Raw genomic sequence first — 22,822 nt, forward strand, 5'->3', positions numbered from 1 at the left:
AACATGATTATTTTTATACATCAATTAAAGTAACCATTGTGACTTCCTTGCAGTGGTTTAAGAATATAAAACAAACTATTTGCATAATAATGTTAAAAATAAATAAAAAAATTATTTACCTTACTCAGATGGCGCTTCTAAGTGTGGTGGCGTTGCGTTTTGTATCGCAAGTTTGATAAACACACAAGAAAAACATCTTCTGCTACAATGATTTAACGAATAAAATTTATCAATGTGATTGACTGTCTGGAAAAGGTTGATTGTTATTTTACATTTAAGCGTATTTCATGTAATCCGTTCGTAGAAGCAGCATTAAAATGTGTACGATCCTTTTGTTGTGGACAGGTGTCTAACCTTGATAGTGCAATGCTCCAATTTCAATTTAAATTTTACAAAAAAAAATTGACAAGAAATTAGGATACGTCGAGATGCAGAACATCCTGAAGCCAATCAATCGAAATATGTTACGTTCGAAAGTGAAACACTTGAACCATTTGCATCGCTACATTGGCAAAAGTAATAAAATTCCAAGATGTCCCAATCAAAACATCTTTTGCCTTTTTGGATCGTTATCTCACAAAGTATGACTCTTATATTTATCAAATGGGATTTTTCCATTGGTAGCTGCTCAAATTTATTTCTTACGTATTTTATTTCAGTCGTTGAGACAAATACACAAGGAACACAAGGCAGTGAATTCACTGTTGGTACGCAGTGGTTTCACCAAATTGTGTCACACAAATCCAATCAAGTATTGTAGATATTTACACACTTCATGTGCAAAATTGAACCAAAATAATTCCAGCTCATCCAACTCAAATGATCCAAAGAAAGAAAACGATGACAAGGTGAAATCTTTGCTACTTAAATTAGCTGTGTGGACCATGTTTTGTTACATGAGTTTTCTATGGCTGTTGTATACTTTTAATTCAAGTCCACCAGATCCCAATGAAGTAAGTACCACTAACTTTCGTTAAGCCTTGACATAATATATTAGTCAAAAAAAAATTTCTTGTTACTTTGATCAATAATTATTCCATTAAAGTCAGCAAAGTTCGTTTCGTGGAATGAATTCGTCCATCAAATGCTAGCTAAAGGTGAGGTCAGAGAGCTCATAGTGAGACCAGAAATCGACATGGTCACTATTGTACTCCACGAAGGAGCTATCATCAAGGGAAAACGAAGTTCATTCAGGAGTTATCATATGGTAGTGCCCAATGTAACAAAGCTAGAAGAAAAAGTCAGAGAGGCCGAAGAATCTCTTGGAATAAAACCTGGTTGGGTGACGCTTGGCATCACACGTTTGTTCAAATCAACTACAAATGTTTTTACAACCCCTTTCTATCCTTCACAGAGAACGGAATACCAATCATCTACGACAGGCCAAAATCCTCCTATGCCCACGTGCTGATTATTCTTGCGCTCATTGCGTTTTTGGCATTGGTATTGTCCAAATCGTCCGTGCGCACGAACATTGGCTCCAACATGTTTTCCCAGCTAACGCGAGCGAAATTCACCCTAGTCGATCCACTGACGGGCGTTGGTAAGGGCGTCCGGTTTTCAGACGTAGCTGGCCTGCAAGAAGCCAAGACCGAGGTCATGGAGTTTGTGGACTACCTCAAGAGTCCCGACCGCTACAAGGCTCTGGGAGCCAAAGTTCCAAAAGGTAAAAGGTATTTATTTTATTCTACGGAGGATTGATTTTTTTTATCTAAATATTCGAAAATTCGTCAACAGGAGCTCTGCTATTGGGACCACCAGGCTGTGGTAAGACTCTCCTGGCTAAGGCTGTCGCTACGGAATCCAACGTTCCATTTTTGTCGATGAACGGTTCCGAATTCATCGAGATGATCGGAGGTCTCGGAGCCGCTCGCGTTCGCGACTTGTTCAAAGAGGCAAAGAAAAGGTACGAAGTTGATGAAAGGCATATAATTTGATGTATGTTAATATTGTGTTTTTTGCAAAATAGAGCCCCGAGCATAATATACATCGATGAGATCGACGCAATCGGGAAAAAGCGCTCGCAGTCGGAGAGCGGCCAGTCGAACAGCGAGAGTGAACAAACGCTAAATCAGCTGCTCACCGAGATGGACGGCATGGTGTCCACGGAGGAAGTCATCGTCCTGGCCTCGACGAACAGAGCCGAGGTTTTGGACAAAGCTCTGCTGCGTCCGGGTCGATTCGACAGGCACATACTCATCGATCTGCCGACTTTACCCGAAAGGAGACAGATCTTTGAGCAACATCTCAAGAGCATCTTCTTGGAGAACAGCGCCGCGAGCTACTCGAGTAGACTGGCCTTTTTGACGCCAGGGTTCAGTGGCAAGTTACCGTTTAGCTCGTTGTACTCTGAGTAAATGGAATAATGTGTTTGTTATTTTCTTTCACCAGGTGCTGACATAGCTAACGTATGCAACGAGGCTGCGCTCCACGCCGCCCGTCTAAAGAAGACCAAAGTAGTCGGTGACGATTTGCTCTATGCAGTGGATCGAGTCATAGCCGGTATCGAGAAGCGCGACAGTACGATTTCACCGTCGGAGAAGCGAGTGGTAGCCTACCACGAAGCTGGCCATGCACTGGTTGGCTGGCTACTCGAGCACACAGACGCTCTGTTGAAGGTGACAATAGTGCCTCGGACTAACCGTGCCCTCGGCTTTGCCCAGTTTACCACAAGTGACCAGAAACTGTACTCCAAGGAACAACTATTTGAGCGCATGTGCATGGCCATGGGTGGTAGAGTCGCCGAGAGCTTGACTTTTAATAAAGTGACCACTGGGGCACAAAATGATTTGGAAAAAGTCACCAAAATGGCCTATGCCCAGGTTCAGCAGTACGGCATGGATGAGGTTGTTGGGCTGATATCCTTCTTGCCTGAGCAAACTGACAAGGTAGAATGTGCGTTTTGGTTTTCAGCAGTGCAATTGTCGTTCAATGCTTTGTTTCTAATTCCAGAACACGCGTAAGCCTTATAGTAAGAAGTTGGCTAATTTGATGGACCTAGAGGCAAAAACGATCGTCACCAGAGCTTACCAGAGAACTGAAAAGTTGCTGTCGGAAAATAATGAAAAATTGAAAACGGTATGTGTGTGTAATTTGGTGTTAAAAATATTATTGAACGTAATTATTGAATTTTAACTATTAAATTGCAGCTTGCTGAGGAACTTTTGAAAAAAGAAACGCTTACGTATGAGGAGGTTGAAAAACTGATCGGGCCACCGCCGTTTGGTAAAAAAAATCTTATTGATTCTGTCGATTTCGTCACTCCGATATCGACATCCGGATCGTCGGAGCCGGAGTCAACTCCTCCTCAACCAGCACCAACGTAATAGGGAACTTTTAATTTTAACATGTGAATTATTTCATCTGATGGATTTTGTCGTTATCACTCGAATTTTGTATTATATACATGAAAAAGAACATTTAGAGCTCTTGTAATATAGATTGTTCGTTATTATTAATAAATAAATGCGGATTGATTTGAAAAATGGAAGAAATTTTATTTTTAGCGATTAGGTATTACTCATTATCCAATACATTTTAGTTTTGTATTAAGATTCAAAATATTCCAGAGCTACAACTCGGAATCTTCATCTTTACGTTCTAGATCTAAATTTGAAGCTCTTTAGCTTGTAGCGTTTAGTTTTCAAATCTCAAAGCTACGTAATGTCCCTTCCGCTGATTACAACTATCTTCATAGTTTTGTTGATACCATTGTTTGCTATATTTCCAAGTACCATTGTTGCAATAAATCACACAATATCAATCAACTTCAGGAACACTACACCTACTGGTTTCTGAGCAAAATCATGTTTTATGCTTTTACAAATATATAGAACTCAGAATAATATGGGTCTACATACTTCTTGCTCGTTAGCCATTCTGCACTCATGTAACTAAAATATATCTCATTCAATATATCAAACAGAAAATAATCGTTTTCTTGTACTATGATGTCAGGTCACATTCCTGTGGCGTAAATGGACCGACCTTACGTTAACTACATAACAAATCAATTCTATCATACGTAAATAGCAAGTAACCCTGTGTACATTGGTTATTCCATCGTTCTCATATTAATAAGGTACATCGTAAAATTCAGTGTTCATTCAAATAACTGACTCTTTATGACAGGAACACATAAAAATACGCCTATTTAGACACGCTATCGTTTTCATATAACAATTCACGGATTATACGATTACAATTCATAGTTCGGCAGTAACACATCTTTAATAAAAATAAATTTTTTTTTTGCAAAAATTATAAAGTTTCTTTGAAATAAAATTACTCATTTCTAGAAAGCAAAAATATAACAAAATCTTAAAGCTAAAATTAGCGATATCCTAAATAGTAGGTATAGATATTATCAACATTTTAAATATCACAAATGTTTGTAAATTTGTTTTATATCGATTAGAGTATGATTAAAGTATGGCTATGTTAATTAACTTTTACACTTTTGGTAAAGTTTAAAATGTAGCAAGCTATTAATTTTGTATTTTAGTGGCGGTGATAGTGGTAGTAAAATATTAAAAAAGGTAAAGAATCCATCTCACTAGTAAAAAATTTTAAAAAAAAGCAAATACAACTTGCATTTGAACACACGTCGTAAACACACTCAACCTCTATCTCTTTATGAACACACCTTATTGAGCGAAACAAAAGTAAGTTCTTGTAAAAATATTGTAACAGAAAGAAATTTCATTGAAAAATATACGTGTATACAAATATATATTGTACAACTAACATAGAAATACTCATATCACTTTCTCTCGTGGTAGCAAAGCAAGCTAATACCTCTCTAGAGTTTACAAAAATACGTAATTCCAAGAAATCGCTTTTGCCTCTACTCGTACATCCTTAATTCAAAATTTTCCTTAAATTACCATTGAAGGCCCGTTCAATGTGCGAGCCGTACCAGTAAACTTTGCCGCATCTCTCGCACACGTAATAATGGTATCGCAGCATGTTTGGCGGCACCCGATCAATTTGTACTTTGACATTGTACTTGGTTGAACAGTTCGTGACATTGAGACAGCCATAACTCAAGATCCACGAACGCGAGGGAAACTGTTTTTCGTTATTGGTCTGCATCTGTTGAAATGCTTTTTCTTCGGTGTCCCAATGATTGCAAACTTCGGCAGAGCTTGATTGTCCAACTTCAGTGGAGTTAGGGCTGTTTTTCCTTGATGTATGACTAATAACAAATGTGTATTTTTTTTGTCAATGTAAAAAATAAAAATGTAATATTTATAAGTCATAATAGAATAATAATAGGCTATTATATTTAATGTAAAACATGATCTTCTACGAACCTTTGGATCAATCCGGTCATCGTGTCCTTTGAAACGTAAACAAACTCATTCGAGTTGCATAATTGGCATCGGCTGAAAACGTCTGCTTCGTTGACTTTAATATTGTAGTAATGAATGATTTCGTCAAGTTGATCTTCCACTCTGACTTCTGACACGTTGTAGCAATATCCAGGTGGTAAATACTCTTTAAACTGTAATTGCAACAAGGCGATTCAAATGAATTACTTTAATCAATAAATTACTTTTCGAGTACACTAAAAGGGTGGGCTATATTAAAACTTGTAAGGCGGATTGTCCACAAGAAACCAAAAATGAACAACTTAAGGGAATAATTCAAAACCAATATCTTTTCCAAATCCGTGACAATGACAGTAAAAGCCGAAAATCCGACATCCTCACCCGATAAAAATTGTTATGCCGAGTTAGCAAAACGCCTTGCTTGTCATGAGCCGCTCGTAACGACAGCTCACCGCCTCGGTCACGCAGGAAGTGAAGGGTGTCGATACCGCATTTCCGCATTTGACGAGCCAAACCACCGAGCATCGAGTCGCAGACGAAAAGACGCGGTTGCACGTGCTGGCGCTGCTTCCGGTGCTGTAATCTCGGCCAGCTGTTGATATTTGATTGGCACGGATGCTGTGGCTGGGATTGTTGATGGTCAAGTAACTCTTCGGGGTGTACCTGGTCCAGGGCCTAATGCAAAAATCGGTTGAAATCAGTCGGTGCATGGGGAGAAGAAAATATAGTGAAAAAGTATTCAAGTAAAAGAAAAAAAAATACTGTACCGTTGAGCAGGATTGTGTCGCATCGTCGACTGGCTCGGTATTTTGGTCGTGAGCATAATGCGGTTGTCGAGAACTCGATTGTTGCACGCTCGTCCAGAACGCTTGTTTGTTGGATAAATTGAACTGCACAATTTAATTTGAAGTAAATGAAAAAAACATTGGTTATGCAGGGAGGAAAAAATAATCATTGACGAGACTTCATCAATAAAGTAACTATGTCCCTTATTTTATTTTTTGTAATGACACAGAATCGTTGCATGAAACTCAAAAAATCGTTCTGTTTAAGAGATTTTCTATTTTTACAAGTATACACAAACAAATAATTTAATGGAAAAAAAAGTAAAATGATCAGCACTGTCTATCTTGATGTTAATCGAATAACTAAAAAAGTATTAAATACACATTGAATAGCAATCATTGCTTGGAAACCAATTTAAGTACAAGTTTTTTAATTTTCTTGTTCCTGTTAAAAGAAAAAAAAAAAAAAAAAAAAAAAAAAAAAAAAAAAAAAAACAATAGTAATGATAATCGAAAATAGTTATAGTAATAAAATAAATAAATAATGCGATTTCGTTAACTTTAGATATTTGTGAAAAACAAATTACTCGTCTCAGTTTTTTTATTACAATGAGTATGCAAATGATCAAATATGCTATTGAAAAACATTGAGAGCATTAAATCGTTACGGCATTAACGAATAAATATCATTGAATATCTCACCATGTTATTTGGCTTTTTGGATTCATTCTTGGAAGATTTCGGGCCATTCAAGTCTGTGAACGATTTATTGTCGTTTACGTGAGCACAAACTTCATGAAAGGGAATACCTAATCTTCCACACTGTTTGGCTAGTATGTCATACACCTCCAGTAGACAATAAGCATCGAGCGCTGCATATGTTATCTGACTTTCACGTAGTGGTCGTCTTTCCCAGTTGGAAAACTGATCAGTTTTTTTCAATCTCTGTCCAAGAGATAGTTCTACTAGTTTGCTGAGATTTTTACTCGTAAAATACACATCGCCTTTATAAGGAAATATGAAATCCTCTTTTAATAATTTTGTCCACAAATGACTTAAATCCAAGTACCCTTCACCACAGGCTCGAATGTTTGAAAGCACTGGAAAGCTCTCACGGAGTATGGTTATGTCATGGGCGATACCAAAACCTGAAATATTAATACTTTACTTTTAAACAATCTTATTAAACAGTAATGATTGAAGAAAGAAAATTTACCTAATTTTAAAATACGCTTGTTGTTAAATAGGGCAGTTCCTAGTTCTTTCCATAAATCTTGATTGTGGTATCCCAAAACGGTTACATCCAAAATGTATATGTGCGAATGAGTCGCAATTTGCATCAAAGCTAGTTCTGGTTTTTTAATACCTGAAATAGAAAATTAAGATTGTCAAACGACATTTTAAAAGGGTTATTACAAGTGAAAATAAATTCAGGATCCTTACCGAAAGTTGGTTTCCACTCGGAATCAATTCCGACAACATTAACGTTCTTTAAACCATTAACTAAAAAATCTTCGAAAGATTTCGCGTTATCTATAATTGTAATACATTTTCTGGGCAAATTCAGTGGATGATAAGATATTTGATCTTCGGTTTCCCAAGAATTTTCATCCAGTGCATCATTCACTTCCCCATTATTAACAGCTAAAAATAGAAAGTACAACATAATCCACTGAGTACAACACACAATTTTTTACATTCAAAAATAAGGTACATTACAATCTGGATTTTCATCAACATATTGCCTCACATTCCAAGGCCACTCGTCGCGAGAAATGCTATAAAATTGTACAAAGTAATAAGCTTCTGCAGGATCGTTTGCGTTTGCAAGACTCCTTATAACCTCTACCTGCAGGCTTGAGTCTGATCCAATGGCTTCTTTAGCCATTTCTCTCCAGCTTTCTACACCTGAGCAGAAATATTTGGATCATTAAAAAAAGTTCTAATAGGTAAAGTTGTATAGAAACAAACATTGTTAAAAATTAAAGCGTTACTCACTCAAACTTGCTTCTACATAACGTTTGTAAATCAAAAATTGGATTGCACCCTCTCCTCTTTTTTTATTCAAATTCGGACACACATCATGAGGAACATTGTAGAGCTTTGCCAAGCGGGCAACTAATTTAGAAATGGACTTATGTTGACTATATTGAAATTTTACGTCCGGTATATTATTGTGACTATGATTTAGACGAAATTAAATGGTGTTTTTTTTTACACGGTATTTAATTGTAAAGGGAAAAATTATAAGCACTTACTAAATATACTGATCAATGGCGTTACTTATATTATCATGCGTCAACAAATTATCTAAATAGGAAACAAATTTAATTTGTAATTCTGGTTGATTTTTCATAAGATCTTCTGCAATAGTCGTTTTATTTTGCAAAACTAATGGCATCAATAATACTTCAGGATCATCAAATTCATTCTGTAGTTTCAGCATTTCCACATTAACACCAGCATCTTTATAATTTTTGCTTTCTAGCATATTCTAAAAATAAAAAAATATTCATTCAGCAATGGGCAGAGACAAGCATGATTAACATTCAGTTAGATAGTAATAATTACGATTATGAAACCAATAAAATGTTTTTTATCACTGGTGAATTCATAAATTTCAGATACAGTCTTTGTGAGTTGAACGTTCTTTTGCTTGGTTATTAAACGAAAGGCAGCAACTTTTAGTTCAACACAAAGACAACCATCAAATTTATCCTTACGTGGAACAATCCAGTTGGAAAATTCTTCAATCACTGTAAATAGTTAATATTTACAACAAACATACAATTTTTCTTAATTAGTGTATAATCCATTTATGGCTAAAATAGTTTAGTAATTAGAGTGCTCTTTTTTATTGCAGTTAAACAGATCAACAAACCTGTAAAAGCCAATGATGACTTGCTTTTCACGTGGTAAAAGTCTTTGGCATTGACTAAAATTCTTAAAGTACTTAAGTAAGGATTAGGTGCAGTGCCAAAGTATTCGTGTAGCATTTGCGTAACTGTAACACTTTTTTTCCCTGAAATTAAAGTTGCAAAAATTTAATTACTCATTAAAAAGTTTACTGTTGTAATTAAAAAGCTGAATATTTACACAAACTCCAGATATTCTCCAATGAATCCAACCAATTTTTGGTTGGCTGATCAATGACCAAAAAAGGTATTAAGTCATCTTCAGTCTTCATACGAACTGGAGGGTCGTCGGTTTCAAAACCGTACAATTCGTACTGTTTTGAATTCGCCATTGCGAGTTTTCTAAATCTTGCCGACTCTGCAAAAAAATTAAAAATAGAATGAAAAGACATCATGTTATGATTGTGCAACCACAGACATTCATGTGATGTATTCATGAAAATAATACAACGCAATGTTATGTATTAAAATAAAAACAAAGGATGTTCACCTTGCAATACTGTAAAAAAGAAAACAATAGCTACAGCTAATATACTTATACTTTTTCTAGTAAAAAAAAAAAAAAAACTGAAGACAATGCAGTTATATCAGATGACATGGAATATATCTTATTGAAATATTGAATGTATTTTAAAGTACTAAAAAGGGATACTTTGACTAAAATAGACACTTAAATTTTATTATGTCTGGCTACGCATTTAAAGTGTAAGTGATAAAAAACTAACCTCAAAATCTTACTCTTGAAATGTTTTGGTCGTTCGATGATGATTAAACTATTCACAAACACTCACATACACCAATAATCGTGTGAAACTAACAAATCATACTCGTGAAAAGTGTATATTATGCAATAGGTACTTTTTCAGAACAGAAAAGAGATCGTAGTTACTCCACTAATACTTGTGTTGTAGGACTTGTAGGTACTATTCACGCCATTGTTTAGCAAGTTGTAGCTTACGTACCTATACTTATAGCTTATTGAAACTGAACCTTTGCTTTGTGAAATTGTGAAATTTTGCTTTCACTTTCACTCTCTACGCGTTATCACTTATCATCACCCTCGTCACAATTCACAACACCCAACCTTTTTCTCTGGTCGTAGACGTCGTAGTGTCGTGGATTGTAAGTGCATTCAAGGCTGTCGGTGTATTCATGTAAGTATTATACGTCGGTGCTTTATGCATATATATATTTACAGATGCAATAGGTGCATAATAGATAAAGATTAGAAGGGAATATGTAACTTGTCATGGCAAAAGTATATCGCAAAAACACTTTGGATTTCTATGGATCATAAAATTCCACAACTTGTGTGAGATTAGCGGCAGGTATTATTTTTTTGACCTCAGCTCCATCACGATCAGTGAAGATCCGAATTTCATTCTGGTAAAGTTATGTACCGTATGGGTATTTAAGTAGTGCTATTCAATCAATTCTATAACCCAGCCGCAACCTAGACTAACGGATGGAATATAAAAATTTGCTCCGAAAGGGTGCCATTTCTGGCAAGATTTAAATTTATCTTCGATCTTCAAAAAAATGACTCTCCCTTTTACAAAAGCAAAACCAGCCGCATCTTTCCTAGTTAAATTTTTATAATAATCTATGCCGCCAATCAAAGTTGCGATGGTTTTATAATTTAATAAAGGGGAGTAAAATGCCACTCGTCTAACGCTAATCTTATGTATAATATTCGTCTTAGATTATAGATAAAGCATTTATAGATAAGATTGGTGTTACATGAGTTGTGCGAAAAGGTCATTTCATTTTCTTCCCCTCATTGAATCTGAAAATTGCCGAACAAGCGCTGGGAAGTTATTCCTATATATTTGACTTACGAGTATTGATCGAGAGGTATATCTTAATCAAACCAATGACAAATACGCAGTAATCAAATACTTTGTGTAAACATTTACATTTTCAGTTCTTGTTGAGTATAACAGATTTTTTATCACCTCATCAAACTTTCGTAGGAGCAATTTTCGAGATGTATTATAAAAATTTTTCACTTTCATGTATTCTCTGTATGATAATTATTATTATTATTATTGTTACTGTGATTAATACTATCATTATTATTATTGTTATTATTATTATTATTACTGTTAAAATTACTGATTATTATTATTATTATACCAGTGTGGGTTACCGTAATAAGATTTTTACAATAACTCGCAAAACGATTTCTCTGAATAAGAAAAAAAAAATTTTCTAAACAAAACATACAAAAATAGAGATAGCTTTGCAACAGTTTTTGATAATTTTGCGAAAATTACACACAAACAAACTTTAATTTAACTTATATATAAAAGTCGTGTATTGCGTTTACGTGTAAATAGAGCACAAAAAATTATTTTTCAAACAATACATTAGTCTGCCAGTATAAGTAGCGATAAAAAAAAAAAATCTCATCCGACCGGTTGTTGTGATAAAAATAACTATTACACTTACGATACTATCATTTACTCTTTTGTGAAAAAGTAAGTAACAATAGTGCCTACAAATGACTGATAAATTCATCATCATAGAAATCAACTTTATGTAAAGCAAATAAAATACTTTATTGCTTTGTACTAAAGTAATGTAATTTTTTTATTTGTAGTCTAGAGATCATAAATTTAAATGACAACTCTAGTATTTTTCTTACGAAGTCATAATCATTTACAGTAAGTTGAGAATAATATTTTATTATTACGTTCTACTTACTTCGTGCAATTTCGATTGTTTCGAACTTTCGAACGATTAATTCAAAAAACCACCCCACCATCAGAGCTTTCAAAGCTCGGCGATAATCACCCGCTGATCTCGAGCGCCACCAGCGTCGCGACGGACAATCAACGTACTAGGGGGCTCGACTTTTCTGCAGATGCCTTTCCCCGCAACATCTGAGTGTCATTTACCATGGACATTGGTGAAAGAGGGACGGAGAGAGAGAGAGAGAGAGAGCGCGCGCAAGGCATCAAGCTAAAGAGTCGAAACAGCAGACGCATCAGGATAGTTGTGCTTGTGCGGGCCCCAGTGGCTGCTGCTGATGGCAACATGGCCGGGTACTCTGGGTAGCGACGACCTAGCGACAACAACGACGACGGCGGACAGCAAGGAGAGGAGATTGAAGCAATAAAAGAGAGAAAGGGAGACACACCGCAGAGAGAGAGAGAGAGTGAAGGAGCATATATTATAACACTCACTCGTTCATAAAACGCGTATATATCGTGGCGGTCACTCCACGTCGGAGTCGGGGAGAGAGGGACAAGTGCGTGCTGGAGAGAGAGAGCAGCGTTCTGCTACTCTCCGGAGTCTGGGGACGTGAGTGTGCTGACTGATGCTACTGTTGCCGTGCATTGTTGTTGTCGCGCGTGTTTGCTTTCGTTCTTGTTGTACATACCTACCTACCTACTTTTTATACACACCTTACAATACATCGTATTGATAACACATTAGATACACGAACGCAATAATAAAAACACGGTCGTGACGAGCTGGTTTAATTGTTATTATTACTATTTTTTCTTTCTCATTTTTTTTTTTTTTTGTTTGTTTTTTTTTTTTTTTTTTTGTAAAAGCACACACGTCACAAGTGAACGACCGCGAGAGCCTAATTGGCTGACTGATTCAATGTAAATAGTGCTAATAGCCCCAGCAGTGCATGGCAGTAAGTGTAAGTGGTGTTAACGAGCAAAGGAGAGGAGAGAGTACAAGTGCCAGGAGAGCGGGGGGTTATGTCCGGCTGCTACGGGAGTAGGTATTACGATGATGCAGGATACTTGCTTCTGTACCTGTTGTGCGGATTGATTACTTGAAGAGAGAGAGAGAGAGAGAGAGAGAGTGAGACAGGGGGAGGAGGAGGAGAAGAGGGTTCTGCTGCACTGCACCATCATCGTCAGCAGCAGCGGACAGGTGTGCTGGGTCCAGAATTGGTGGATGGTGCGGCTGATGCTCCGAAGCGAGGAGAGATCGGGACCGGCAAAGGGCAACACGCGTTTTAAATTTCCACACAAGTGAAATGCCAAAGTAATCTTCGAGGACGAAGAAGGACCGGCTACCCATAGGCAGTGCGCTTTATGTATTGTAACAACGAGTGTGAGTGCGTGCACGAAGAAGCTGCAGACCAATCGGGGGATCAGAGACATCACACAGCATCAGCAGGAGCAGACGGCCCCGCTGAGGTGATAAGAGACGCGCCAAAGGGTGGCTGCGGTGTTTGTGATATAATATAGATATATACGTGTGCACACACAGAGGGAGAAAAAATAGAGAGAGAGAGAGAGACCCAAGGTAGGCGACGACGGCTGTATCCTGAAAAAGTTGAAACACCAAGCGGCACCATGACGGAGTTCAACGTCGTTGATCTCGGCAAGCTGCCCGAGGATGTGCGCGAGAAGCTCGAGGAGCTGGACCTCGAGCTCGCCGAAGGTAAGCTTTCCCTCCTTTCCTGTCATTCATGTCACGAACATCCTTTTCTCTCTTCCCCTCCCCACCTCTGAGTTCTACCAACCCCCTATTTTGTGTACATTATCGATGAAGTGCGGTTTCGGAGAGGAAACGAGATTGGGATGACGATGATTATTTTATACAATTGTACCAGCAGCAAAGAAAAGAGAGCGAATCTGTCGCGTCTTTCGGCGCGCTGATCCTCTCTCCGCTGCACGCATACTTGGTGTGACTCACCCCGTCGCGCCCGCCTCTCGTATATACCCAGCAACGGGTATACATGACACATAAGGTACCTATCCTACACGAAACACCGGTCGTGTCCTACAGTTTAAAGGGAAAAACGTACGGTTCTTTTCGAACACACCTGTGTTTACTCCCTTTTTTTTTTTTTTATTGCTACAGTCCACCCCTTTATTTTCTTCCCTTTGCACGCCACGAGTGCAAACCCCACACACGAAAAAGTGCGTGCAAGAAGGGTTGTTGGCCGTGGCGTTTACGCGAATTTTTCCGCGCGTCGAAGAAACCTTGTGCACCCCACCCCCCTCGATGTGTTGGGGTTGTCGCCGCAGCCGTGTGGGGTCGTCTGCGCGTATTATATACATGTGTATAGTGGATCGAGAGAAAAAAAGCCTCCCTTCGCTCTATGGTGGTGGTTGTATAGCGATATATCGTATGGAGAATGATGCAGGGGCTGGGGGAGAGGTTTGCATATGGGGCGGGATATACATATACATATATAAGAGGGGAGGCGAACTTTAATCGATAATTTCTCACGCGAGAGAGCTCCGCTCTTTTGGCCAGCCGAGAGACAGACACTCTGGCTCCGCTGTATACCCCTGCAGCCACTGCTGCGTTGATACTGCAGATGCTGATGATGGTATATTTTTTTTTTTTTTTTTTTTTTTTTTTTTTTTTTAATTGGAAAAAGCTCGTCACCTTGAATGAAATGTCATAAACAAAGGCTCCTTGTTGATTATCGGGAGTCTCCGATATTAGTGCGCGCTATACCTATGTGACGCATTATTATGATAACACAGGTGTGTACTTATGTTATCCAGCAACTCTAAAGTATACATGGAACATGCATGCACAAAGTTACCCAACGTTGCTTCACATCACTGGAGCTATGGTATGAACGGGCTTCAAGGCAACTTTTCTATATTCAAATTACGATTATCGATTTTCGGTAATGCGCGTATTGTGGATAACAAAAATTTTTTTTTGATCGACGTTCCTCATTTCCACGACTCTCAGTGAACCCGGAAATATTCGTCCCTCAATTTCGCGTTTTTGACTCACAAGTAAACCCGGAAATACACCCAAAAGCTGTATAAAATATCGTAAATGCAAATGGTAGGTATTAGTGATGTGACGAGTATAACAGTTACTGCAGAAGAAGGAAATGTGGATTTTTCTCTTTTTCTCTCCATTCTTTTGAAATACGAATTTTCTCTCTTCTTCTCTACTACGCGGTGGATGATGCTGTTCTTCTAACTGTCGGTCCAGCATGACGTCACCCCCATTTCTCTCTCGACTCTCCACCACATATACATTGTATTTAGCACACGAAAAGAGAGCGAAAGAGCTGTAACCCTTATTCTCATCGCTGCAACGCTCTTTCCACATATATATTTAACGGAGCGTGTTACCATGTGAATTTTACTTTAACATGTATATACTTACATTTCAGTAGTAGGGTATATATATAGCTTTCTTCAATATAACGGGTTTTATATACTGTCAAGAGATAAGTATAAGAGTGTACGCGTGTGTGGAGGAGAGCGCTCAATCCGATTGTGTTTTTGGCAAAAATATCGATGTATAAGTACGGCACGTTGCTGCTGACTAATTCAATCTGAATCTCGAAGTTGGGAAAGTTGGTTCTATTCTGCGCGTATAATATATACATATGTTTGTACTGTAAAAGTTTTCCTCGGAGAGATAAGAATACCTACTTTCGTTCGGTCGAACATATATAGGTATGTACGTGTATATAATAAGATGTGGGGCGTTACTTATCTTGGGGCTTTGTCGACTCAGGAACGTGGTTTTGAAAATACATTCACACGCATGATGTTTTTTTTTTTTTTTTCTCTCTCTCTTCAATCAACATCGAGATGGTGCAGATGTGCTGTCTTTATGTTTCCATTGTTTTTCTTGACTATAATTCGGAGAAAAATAAAAACAAAAGTAAAAGGATGACGATGTTTTTGCAAAAATAATTTTACACGTTCGATACGTCCAAGTAGGAGAAAAACGCTCAGATGGACCCCGCCTGTCTCGCCAAGAGATCTTCTCTCTGTCTTTCTTTTTGCGGCGGGCAAAGACTTTTCGAGAGAGAGAGAGAGAGAGAACCGGACACACGCTCCACGTCTCAATACTTACCGATGACTAACGCCTCCTCTCTCTCGCTTTGGTATGCATTTTTGTGCGCTTGAGTGCTCGTCGATAAATTAATGTACAGTTGGTTGGTTGAGGATTGTGTGTACACAGTTTTCGAAAAATAATTTCGATGAGAGCTACTAGAATTTTTTTTGTTCCCCGTCTTCTTTCGTTCGGTATGAGTGGAAAAATTATTTATTTGAGGCTCGTGTGATTGAAGCACTAAAGACAAGAGGAGGGGACAGCGAAGCTAGTAATTTATTTACAGAGGTACAATAAATTAAGTAACCAACAATAATTTGTTGATTGTACCCTACATGGGTCAAACTTAATTTTTTTACCTTTTTAGGAAGTCATGAGGGTGGTTCGTTAAAAATAAATTGACTGATTATTGTCTATCAGTAGATGTTAAAAAAATAATTCTCAATTTCGTATTGAAAATAAAATTAATAAAAATACTTTTTATTTTAAAAAATGGTACCTATATAAGGGGCCTTATCAATTCCTTTCTTAATGATTAAAAAAGTAATTAAATAAACGATAAAGTTGTAATATTACGACGAAAATATTATAAAAAAAGTGCATAGTTATAATGACATAATTAATGTAAATTTTTTTTGTTTGTCCACACTTACAAATATTTTATAAAAATTTAAAAGCCTTCTAAAACTTATTATGCATGTGTTATGCCTCTTTACATATGCTGTAAAAACAAGTAGTCAAGTAGGCATGTGTTGCAATTTATATAGAGAAAACTGAGGGGGAAAAACAAGTTCGATTGAGAAAGAAAATATTGGTAAAGTTTACTAGCTTGTTTTCTTATTAGCGTGTTTGCTATACTTATTTTCGCAGTAGCTTTATTTCGATATGACTTGAAAGACAATATTTTTCCTTTCTAAATTACATTAATTTTTTACATTGTTCTGGTGTTGATGAAACTTTTTTGTACAAGCATCAAGATTAACATCAATTTTTCATGATAAAATCTTTAAACACTATTTTTAACGTAATAAATTTGTACATAAAAATACCTTGTCAATGTTATATCCAAAGCAATAAAAATTTAATTGTGTCCCGTCATGTGTCAGGTACCGAAAAAAATGTTATTATTATTGTTTTTTCTTGTCAGTAAAATATCTGATCGTTCTACTTTTAAAATCTGGTTCTACTAGTCAGATGATATGTAAATATTATTTTTTCGATGTCTCTTAGTCCCACGCAATTTTTTCAGACATATAGTGTTACTATTTTTATCGAATTTTTAAAATAAAATGTCTCACAAATATTTTTCCAACATTTAAAAAAAACTTTAAATCCATAACAAGGTAATAAATACATTTAAATGAATGAGTTTAGAATTTTAAGAATGTTTTGAACAGACTTGAGTGTCAACAAAAAATTGACTGAAACATAAATATACAACTTTACAAGTGTCAAACGTCTCGTGATATCCCTACAATTAATCAAATTGTTTTTTTCATTATTATTTTTTCAAGAAAACATTTAAAAACAATTATTGCGTGATTAGATATTATACTAAGAAAAAAATAGTTTAATATCATGAATGAAAAAATTGTATCAAACAATTAATTATGATTAGGGCATAATCATAACAACAACCAGATCCCAGACAACAAAGATAAATAAGGAGAACATTTTTGTCACTAATGTATGCGAGAAAAAAAAATGCTCACAACGTTAATTAACACGAATAAAAATCCTAATTAAATACACATTAGTTGCGAAAATTCCTCGACAAATCAGATTTAAACTTAGAATTCATTTTAAAACCTGATGAAGCCAAGAAAGGGAGAGATAAAGAGGAAGAGAGTGAGTTCAACGAAACAATTAAAATAATTCACACCGACGACCGACGGTATGATCCAAGGCAACGTAAAATACAACACACATCGCACCCCTCGCGTGCTCAATCATCATTATTTTAATAATCATAAAAGATGACGTGATCAGCAAAGCATTTATGTATTAAATTAATTCATGGGCAAAAAAACTTTTTTCACAAAATTAATAAATTCACGAACCAGCTCGTAGTAAAGCGTCTCGAGATGTATATTTTTATAGATCCTGCAGCGGCATCAGCGGCGTGCAATATCTAAGCTGGGCGAATAAAATTCCTGAGAGGCGAGTCCTAATACCAAGACCTCAACGAACAGTGAGAAAGAGAGAAGAAAGAACAGGTCGGCTTTGTATAAAAAAAAAAAAAAAAAAAAATTGAAAAAATTGAAAAAATTGAAAAAAAGGAAACCAACGACGAGAAAAAAACAGGTATATACACACACATGTGCCTCCTACCAACCGAGAGCGGATGGTTTCGATTTCGCATCCGGCTCGAAGATTCCGAAGCAACTGCTGCTGTACCGCTGTTGTTGTGCATATCTATATATACAGCTACGTGTAAGTAATGCATGCACGCGTAGATACACGTATGATGTTGTACAAAAAGACTCTTTGGTTGTGTGTATATTGGTACGGTAACAACAACAGTAGTGGTAGGAGACGCGGCTTATGGTTTAATACGAGCGAACAAAAGATTCGTGTGCAACAAAAAACTGAATTGCTGATGCTGCTGCTGTGCACACGTGTGGGATTTCAAATACACGCGCAAGGATGAGTCTGTTGTATGGTTGCAGCAAGTGGAACGGATGGAGGGCGAAAAAAAAAATAAATAAAAATAACGAGGTGTCCGCTTTATGTGTATACATCACCGAATATTGCATCCCTTTCTTTTTTGGGTGACGATTGCGCGCGTGTGCACATATCCGTGCACTTAGAAAGAGGGTCGCTATTGTTTTAAGGTACACGAAGTCGAATTGTTAGGTCTTGCTGAGGTGACGAATAATGGATTGGATGAATTGTCATACTTGCATGAATGTCTCCTGCAATATATTGTTTTTACCAGAGTTTCTAACTAAGCAGTTTCGTAATCAGAATTGTAACGCGTAAGCGAGTAAGTGCTACCAAGAATAACGTTTGTGCCGAAGAGTATAAATATATAAATGACCACATCCCGCAATTAGAGAGAAGATTCGTGAAATTGTTATACATAGAGCTTTGTACTTGGCCCAAAAATAAAACTACAAGTTGAAAAAAAAAAAAAAAAAATGCCATTACGTTTATTTATCATCAATGCAGTCTTTTACATTAATGATAAATTGCAGGACAGTATAACGTGTTTCGATGCATTAGGGATTAGTTTTTCCTTCTATCTCGTTTATGCATATGCGTTTACGTTCCGTTAGTAAAGAGGAGAGGGGGGGCATAATTGATCGGATAATAGAAAATACAGCTAGGCCGACGACTGGTGCGTTGTAATAATAATAGAAATGGCATCACGGATGACATTAACTGTATTATTTATTATGCGCTTGCACTGCATATCATAGATATGAATGCGAAAATAGATAGAGACATGTTATACGGAAGTCGTTAAACGTGATAGTAATCTATTGTCTAATGTTATATAGAGATTATACTGCGTTCAAAGCTCTAGTGATTGTGTCAGCGTCCAAGTGCTATTCCCACAATTGCTTTTTCAAATGAGTACCTGTGTGTATACGTATGTATTTAAAATCTTCGAGTTTTTTGTAAAAACTGAGAAATGGCTTATTGAATTGAAATTGTCAAATTCAATATACTTAATTCGTCAATCCACGGGAAAAAGCTTTATGGGATAGCCATTTTTGCGCATTTTTGCACGAGCTCTTATCAATAACAGTATTTTTTTTTTGTCTTTTATGAAACATTCAACACAAAATTGATTTGCTTGATGTACAATGTAATCTTTAGAGGAAATTATGGTTCGAAATTCTTGAAGGTAATTTTATTTATTCAATAAACTGCAAAATTAATCCAAGATAACGTGAATTTCAACCCTTTTGATTACAATCTATTAGGAGTCACGTTTGCACCTATGCATCATTCAATAAATTCCATACATGCTCGAATAAAGAAAAAAAAAAAAAAAAAAAAAAAAATTCGTAAGGAACGCGTGTTTGGTTCCGTAACCTGCGACTTTACAACTCGCTGTACGACCATTGCTTATCACCTCTCGCGTGGACAAAGAAAAACCTCTCTCTCGCGCGCAGCAGGCGGTGAAAAATGCGTGGGTTCGTAGTACCGAGGTATACCTGAGTATATAATGCGTTGCGAAAGAAACTCCACCCAAAGCACGAAAAGAGAGACTAGTCAAGCAAGTGCGTATCATAATAATAAGTGTAAGTACATCTGATGTAGTGAAAAGAAGCGAAAGTCCGAGTGTGCATGTATCATCATCGCTAATAATTCGCATCTCTGGTCAATGATGGATGGTGATGTACAATAAAGGCTGATGCCTCGCACATATGCAAGACCGCCTGGCCTGACTCTGGATATACAGTGGATAAGTAGTTGTACGCGTCTTATGGGTGTATAATAGTTCTTAACCATAATAGTCGTGGTTCCGTTGAGTCGCTGCCACAACTGACCATATGTGTGTATGATAGTGCACGAGCGACGTGGGCCCCTGACACGCGACGCCTTCGCTCGTATGGTCGATTCTCTGAAAAACTATGTCTTTTTTTATTTTTTATTTTTTTTTTTCAATTAAAAAAATTTTTTTTTGCTTTTTTTCTACTTCAAAAGTGTGACTTTACCTTCTTCGAAACTAATTTGTGATGGTACATACATGCTACTTACTGTACTGCATCTAAGGGACCATGTAATAGCACATTTATTGTTACTGTGTAATGTTTTGCACTTTGGGGAAACGAGTTAAAAAAAAATTTATGGTTCTATGAACTATTTAACTATTTCTCTCACTGATTGAACGCCTAGCAAGTGTCTAAGAATCACTTTTCCAATTAGCTGCTAAATGAAACAAATTCTTCAGAGTCTTTTATATATATATTAAAAAAAAAAAAATTCATCCACTTTTTAGGCTGAATATTTTTCTTGCCTCCTCCATTTACAACTTATGATATTTTTCGTAGAATCACTCGTGTACGAGTACATGCATAATGTAGTCTTTCAGTACCCTCGTCGCACCGTGTGGGTACTCGTATTATTGCTGCAGGTAAAAAATTCCTTGATGACGGCCAGGTACAGCTGAAAAACACCGCCACCTGCGCGCACTCCGCAGTGTTCTTATGTTACGTACCTTCCGTCGCCACTGTTCCCTTTTTTCCTTCCTTTTTCCCTCCTTGCTCTCTCGTTCCTCCTTTTTCTCGCTGTTAAAAGTACCTCCACACGTGCAGGTACTCTTTATGCTGAAATACCTACTCCTCGCGAGACCTATTTTTTGCAAGGCTCGTTGTTGAGTTTTCCCGGTGTATTGTACGAAGTAGGTGATGGTGTACGGTCGAGTTATTATTCTTTGACCGCCGGTCATATTGGCTAATGCGTATCATATATAATAGCGTCGACAGCGTGGCTGCAGGCTAAAGCAAGAACTATTGCATTGAAAAAAGAAGAAATACTCGAGTCATGTTCAATTAATGGAACACTTGTGCTAGCATTTTTTCTCTTTCTTCGGTTGGTGTGTTTTTATGTGTCTTATTTTTTTGGGACAACACAAAGTATAGCCGTTGCGCAAAAGAAATTTTATGTGTATTGTTCCAAAAATAGAGAGAATGTTGCATCTATTAAAAGAAGCTTCCATGTCAAAAGAGAGACACAACTGCTTATCTTTAATTGTCATTTGTTCCATACAACATGAGAATGCATGTTTCGATGATATTAATTTTGAAAATTTCAGCCCCATGTGGAAAAATCCTCTGTAAACCCCCAAAAAAATATACGTATATAGTATCGTAACAATGTGTAGTAATTTATGGTAATTTAGGGACAAAAAAATTAAGCATAAAAGCGACATAGGTTTTGGTGCTAAAGCAGTTTTTTTAGTTATCTACCAGAAAACCTCGCAGAAAAAAAAAATATAAAAAAAATTTAGATACATACAGACAGCTTGGATTTTAAAAGAGTTGAGACTACTTTTAAACATTGAAAGGCATAATGAAACTTATCATCAGTTCGAGGGGTTTGGCGCGCGAAACGAGCAGGGGGCGAAGCCCCGCTAGTATATATGTATATATATGTATAACGGACCGTCGAAAATACCTTTTAAATCGCTCCCATTCGACCCGTTTTATTTTTTTCTTCCTCGCATCTTCACCCCAACATCTTGTTCTCTCTCTCTCTGTCTCTCGAGTTTCGGACACCTACTAAATCCGAAAGAAGAGCAGAGGTATACAGACAGAGAGGCCGGTCGTGTATTTCGCAGGTGGCACAGTCTGCTACTGCTGTTGGGTCGGTAAAAATAAATCTCGCCTTAAAAAACACGGAGCCAGAAACGGGCGTTCCTGTATACGAGAGCCTAGAGTAGTTAGTAGCAAAACTCTAAATAGGATGTATATCGGGTACCGCAACGCGCAAGAGTCGAGGGATTTGTCGAAGCCCCGGTAACAGCACCACATCCGACCACATCTATCTCCCTTTTTTTCGCTCCTCCGCTCTTTTTTTTTTTCTGTTTTGTCATTTTCCTTCTCTTTCGCTGCTGATTTCGACGTTTTGCTATAACTCTTAGTAGTAGGCAGATACTAGCTTGGCACAGTATTCTCCTTTCCCTTAAAGTGAGCGGAGGAGAGAACAAAAAAAAAGAAATTTTAAAATGTCATGCAATGAAGAAGAGGGAAAGGAAGAGAAGTGATTTAAAAGCCTGCCTTTTTTTCCCTGCTTCTACTATTGACAGGTAGCCTGACTCTGATGCCTGTCTGATGCTTGTACGTTGGTGCTGGAGGAAGCAAAGGCCCGAGTGACGTTTTTGTCGATAGTTTGCGAGAAAAAAAAGTTTTAATACCGTTTACTTGTATAGTTTTTTTTTCTTTCTTTTGTCTCATTATCCATCGTTTATTTTTTATCGATAAAAGTATGTACAATCTTGCATATTATTTATTTATTTATTGATAAAAAATGATAA

The 22,822-nt window shown here is 37.0% G+C and overlaps 2 protein-coding genes across 3 annotated transcripts; one reads left to right on the forward strand and one right to left on the reverse strand.

Moving 5' to 3' along the window:
• Positions 1-166: 166 nt before the first annotated feature.
• On the forward strand, positions 167-3,485 carry Spg7 (SPG7 matrix AAA peptidase subunit, paraplegin). 2 transcript variants are annotated; one of them, XM_014353873.2, is made up of 10 exons: positions 167-255; positions 346-581; positions 660-953; positions 1,046-1,277; positions 1,355-1,666; positions 1,738-1,906; positions 1,970-2,322; positions 2,392-2,888; positions 2,953-3,078; positions 3,150-3,485. In XM_014353873.2, the coding sequence occupies exons 2-10, from the start codon at positions 429-431 to the stop codon at positions 3,324-3,326; spliced, it is 2,313 nt and encodes a 770-aa protein (XP_014209359.2). In that variant the 5' UTR covers positions 167-255; positions 346-428; the 3' UTR covers positions 3,327-3,485. The 2 variants fall into 2 exon arrangements, with proteins under 2 accessions (XP_014209359.2, XP_089447926.1); XM_089591800.1 differs by having other exon boundaries at positions 167-581; positions 1,762-1,906.
• A 26-nt stretch (positions 3,486-3,511) lies between these two features.
• Positions 3,512-9,988, reverse strand: Nbr (exonuclease mut-7 homolog). The gene is made up of 14 exons (XM_014353862.3): positions 9,759-9,988; positions 9,215-9,391; positions 9,000-9,140; positions 8,690-8,874; positions 8,377-8,612; positions 8,117-8,298; positions 7,838-8,026; positions 7,562-7,762; positions 7,335-7,484; positions 6,821-7,266; positions 6,101-6,223; positions 5,715-6,008; positions 5,316-5,506; positions 3,512-5,197 (listed from the first exon to the last, which is right to left on the reverse strand). Exons 2-14 carry the CDS (start codon positions 9,363-9,365, stop codon positions 4,861-4,863), a joined length of 2,826 nt encoding a protein of 941 aa, XP_014209348.2. The 5' UTR covers positions 9,366-9,391; positions 9,759-9,988; the 3' UTR covers positions 3,512-4,860.
• Positions 9,989-22,822: the final 12,834 nt, after the last annotated feature.

The sequence above is a fragment of the Copidosoma floridanum genome, unplaced genomic scaffold (genome assembly GCF_036245765.1).
Source record: "Copidosoma floridanum isolate Cflo_tuat_1 unplaced genomic scaffold, Cflo_Japanese_pri ptg000014l, whole genome shotgun sequence".
Taxonomy (NCBI): domain Eukaryota; kingdom Metazoa; phylum Arthropoda; class Insecta; order Hymenoptera; family Encyrtidae; genus Copidosoma; species Copidosoma floridanum.

Bases quoted from the DNA above. Each gene is read 5' to 3' on its own strand.
- Spg7 (XM_014353873.2), top strand. From the start codon at position 429: ATGCAGAACATCCTGAAGCCAATCAATCGAAATATGTTACGTTCGAAA. The intron at 582-659 runs GTATGACTCTTA...ATTTTATTTCAG, and splicing joins TTGGATCGTTATCTCACAAA to TCGTTGAGACAAATACACAA. The intron at 2,323-2,391 runs GCAAGTTACCGT...TTCTTTCACCAG, and splicing joins TTTGACGCCAGGGTTCAGTG to GTGCTGACATAGCTAACGTA.
- Nbr (XM_014353862.3), bottom strand. From the start codon at position 9,365: ATGGCGAATTCAAAACAGTACGAATTGTACGGTTTTGAAACCGACGAC. The intron at 8,613-8,689 runs GTAATTATTACT...TTTTATTTTTAG, and splicing joins ATTTTATTGGTTTCATAATC to AATATGCTAGAAAGCAAAAA. The intron at 5,507-5,714 runs GTGAGGATGTCG...TTGCAATTACAG, and splicing joins GGCATAACAATTTTTATCGG to TTTAAAGAGTATTTACCACC.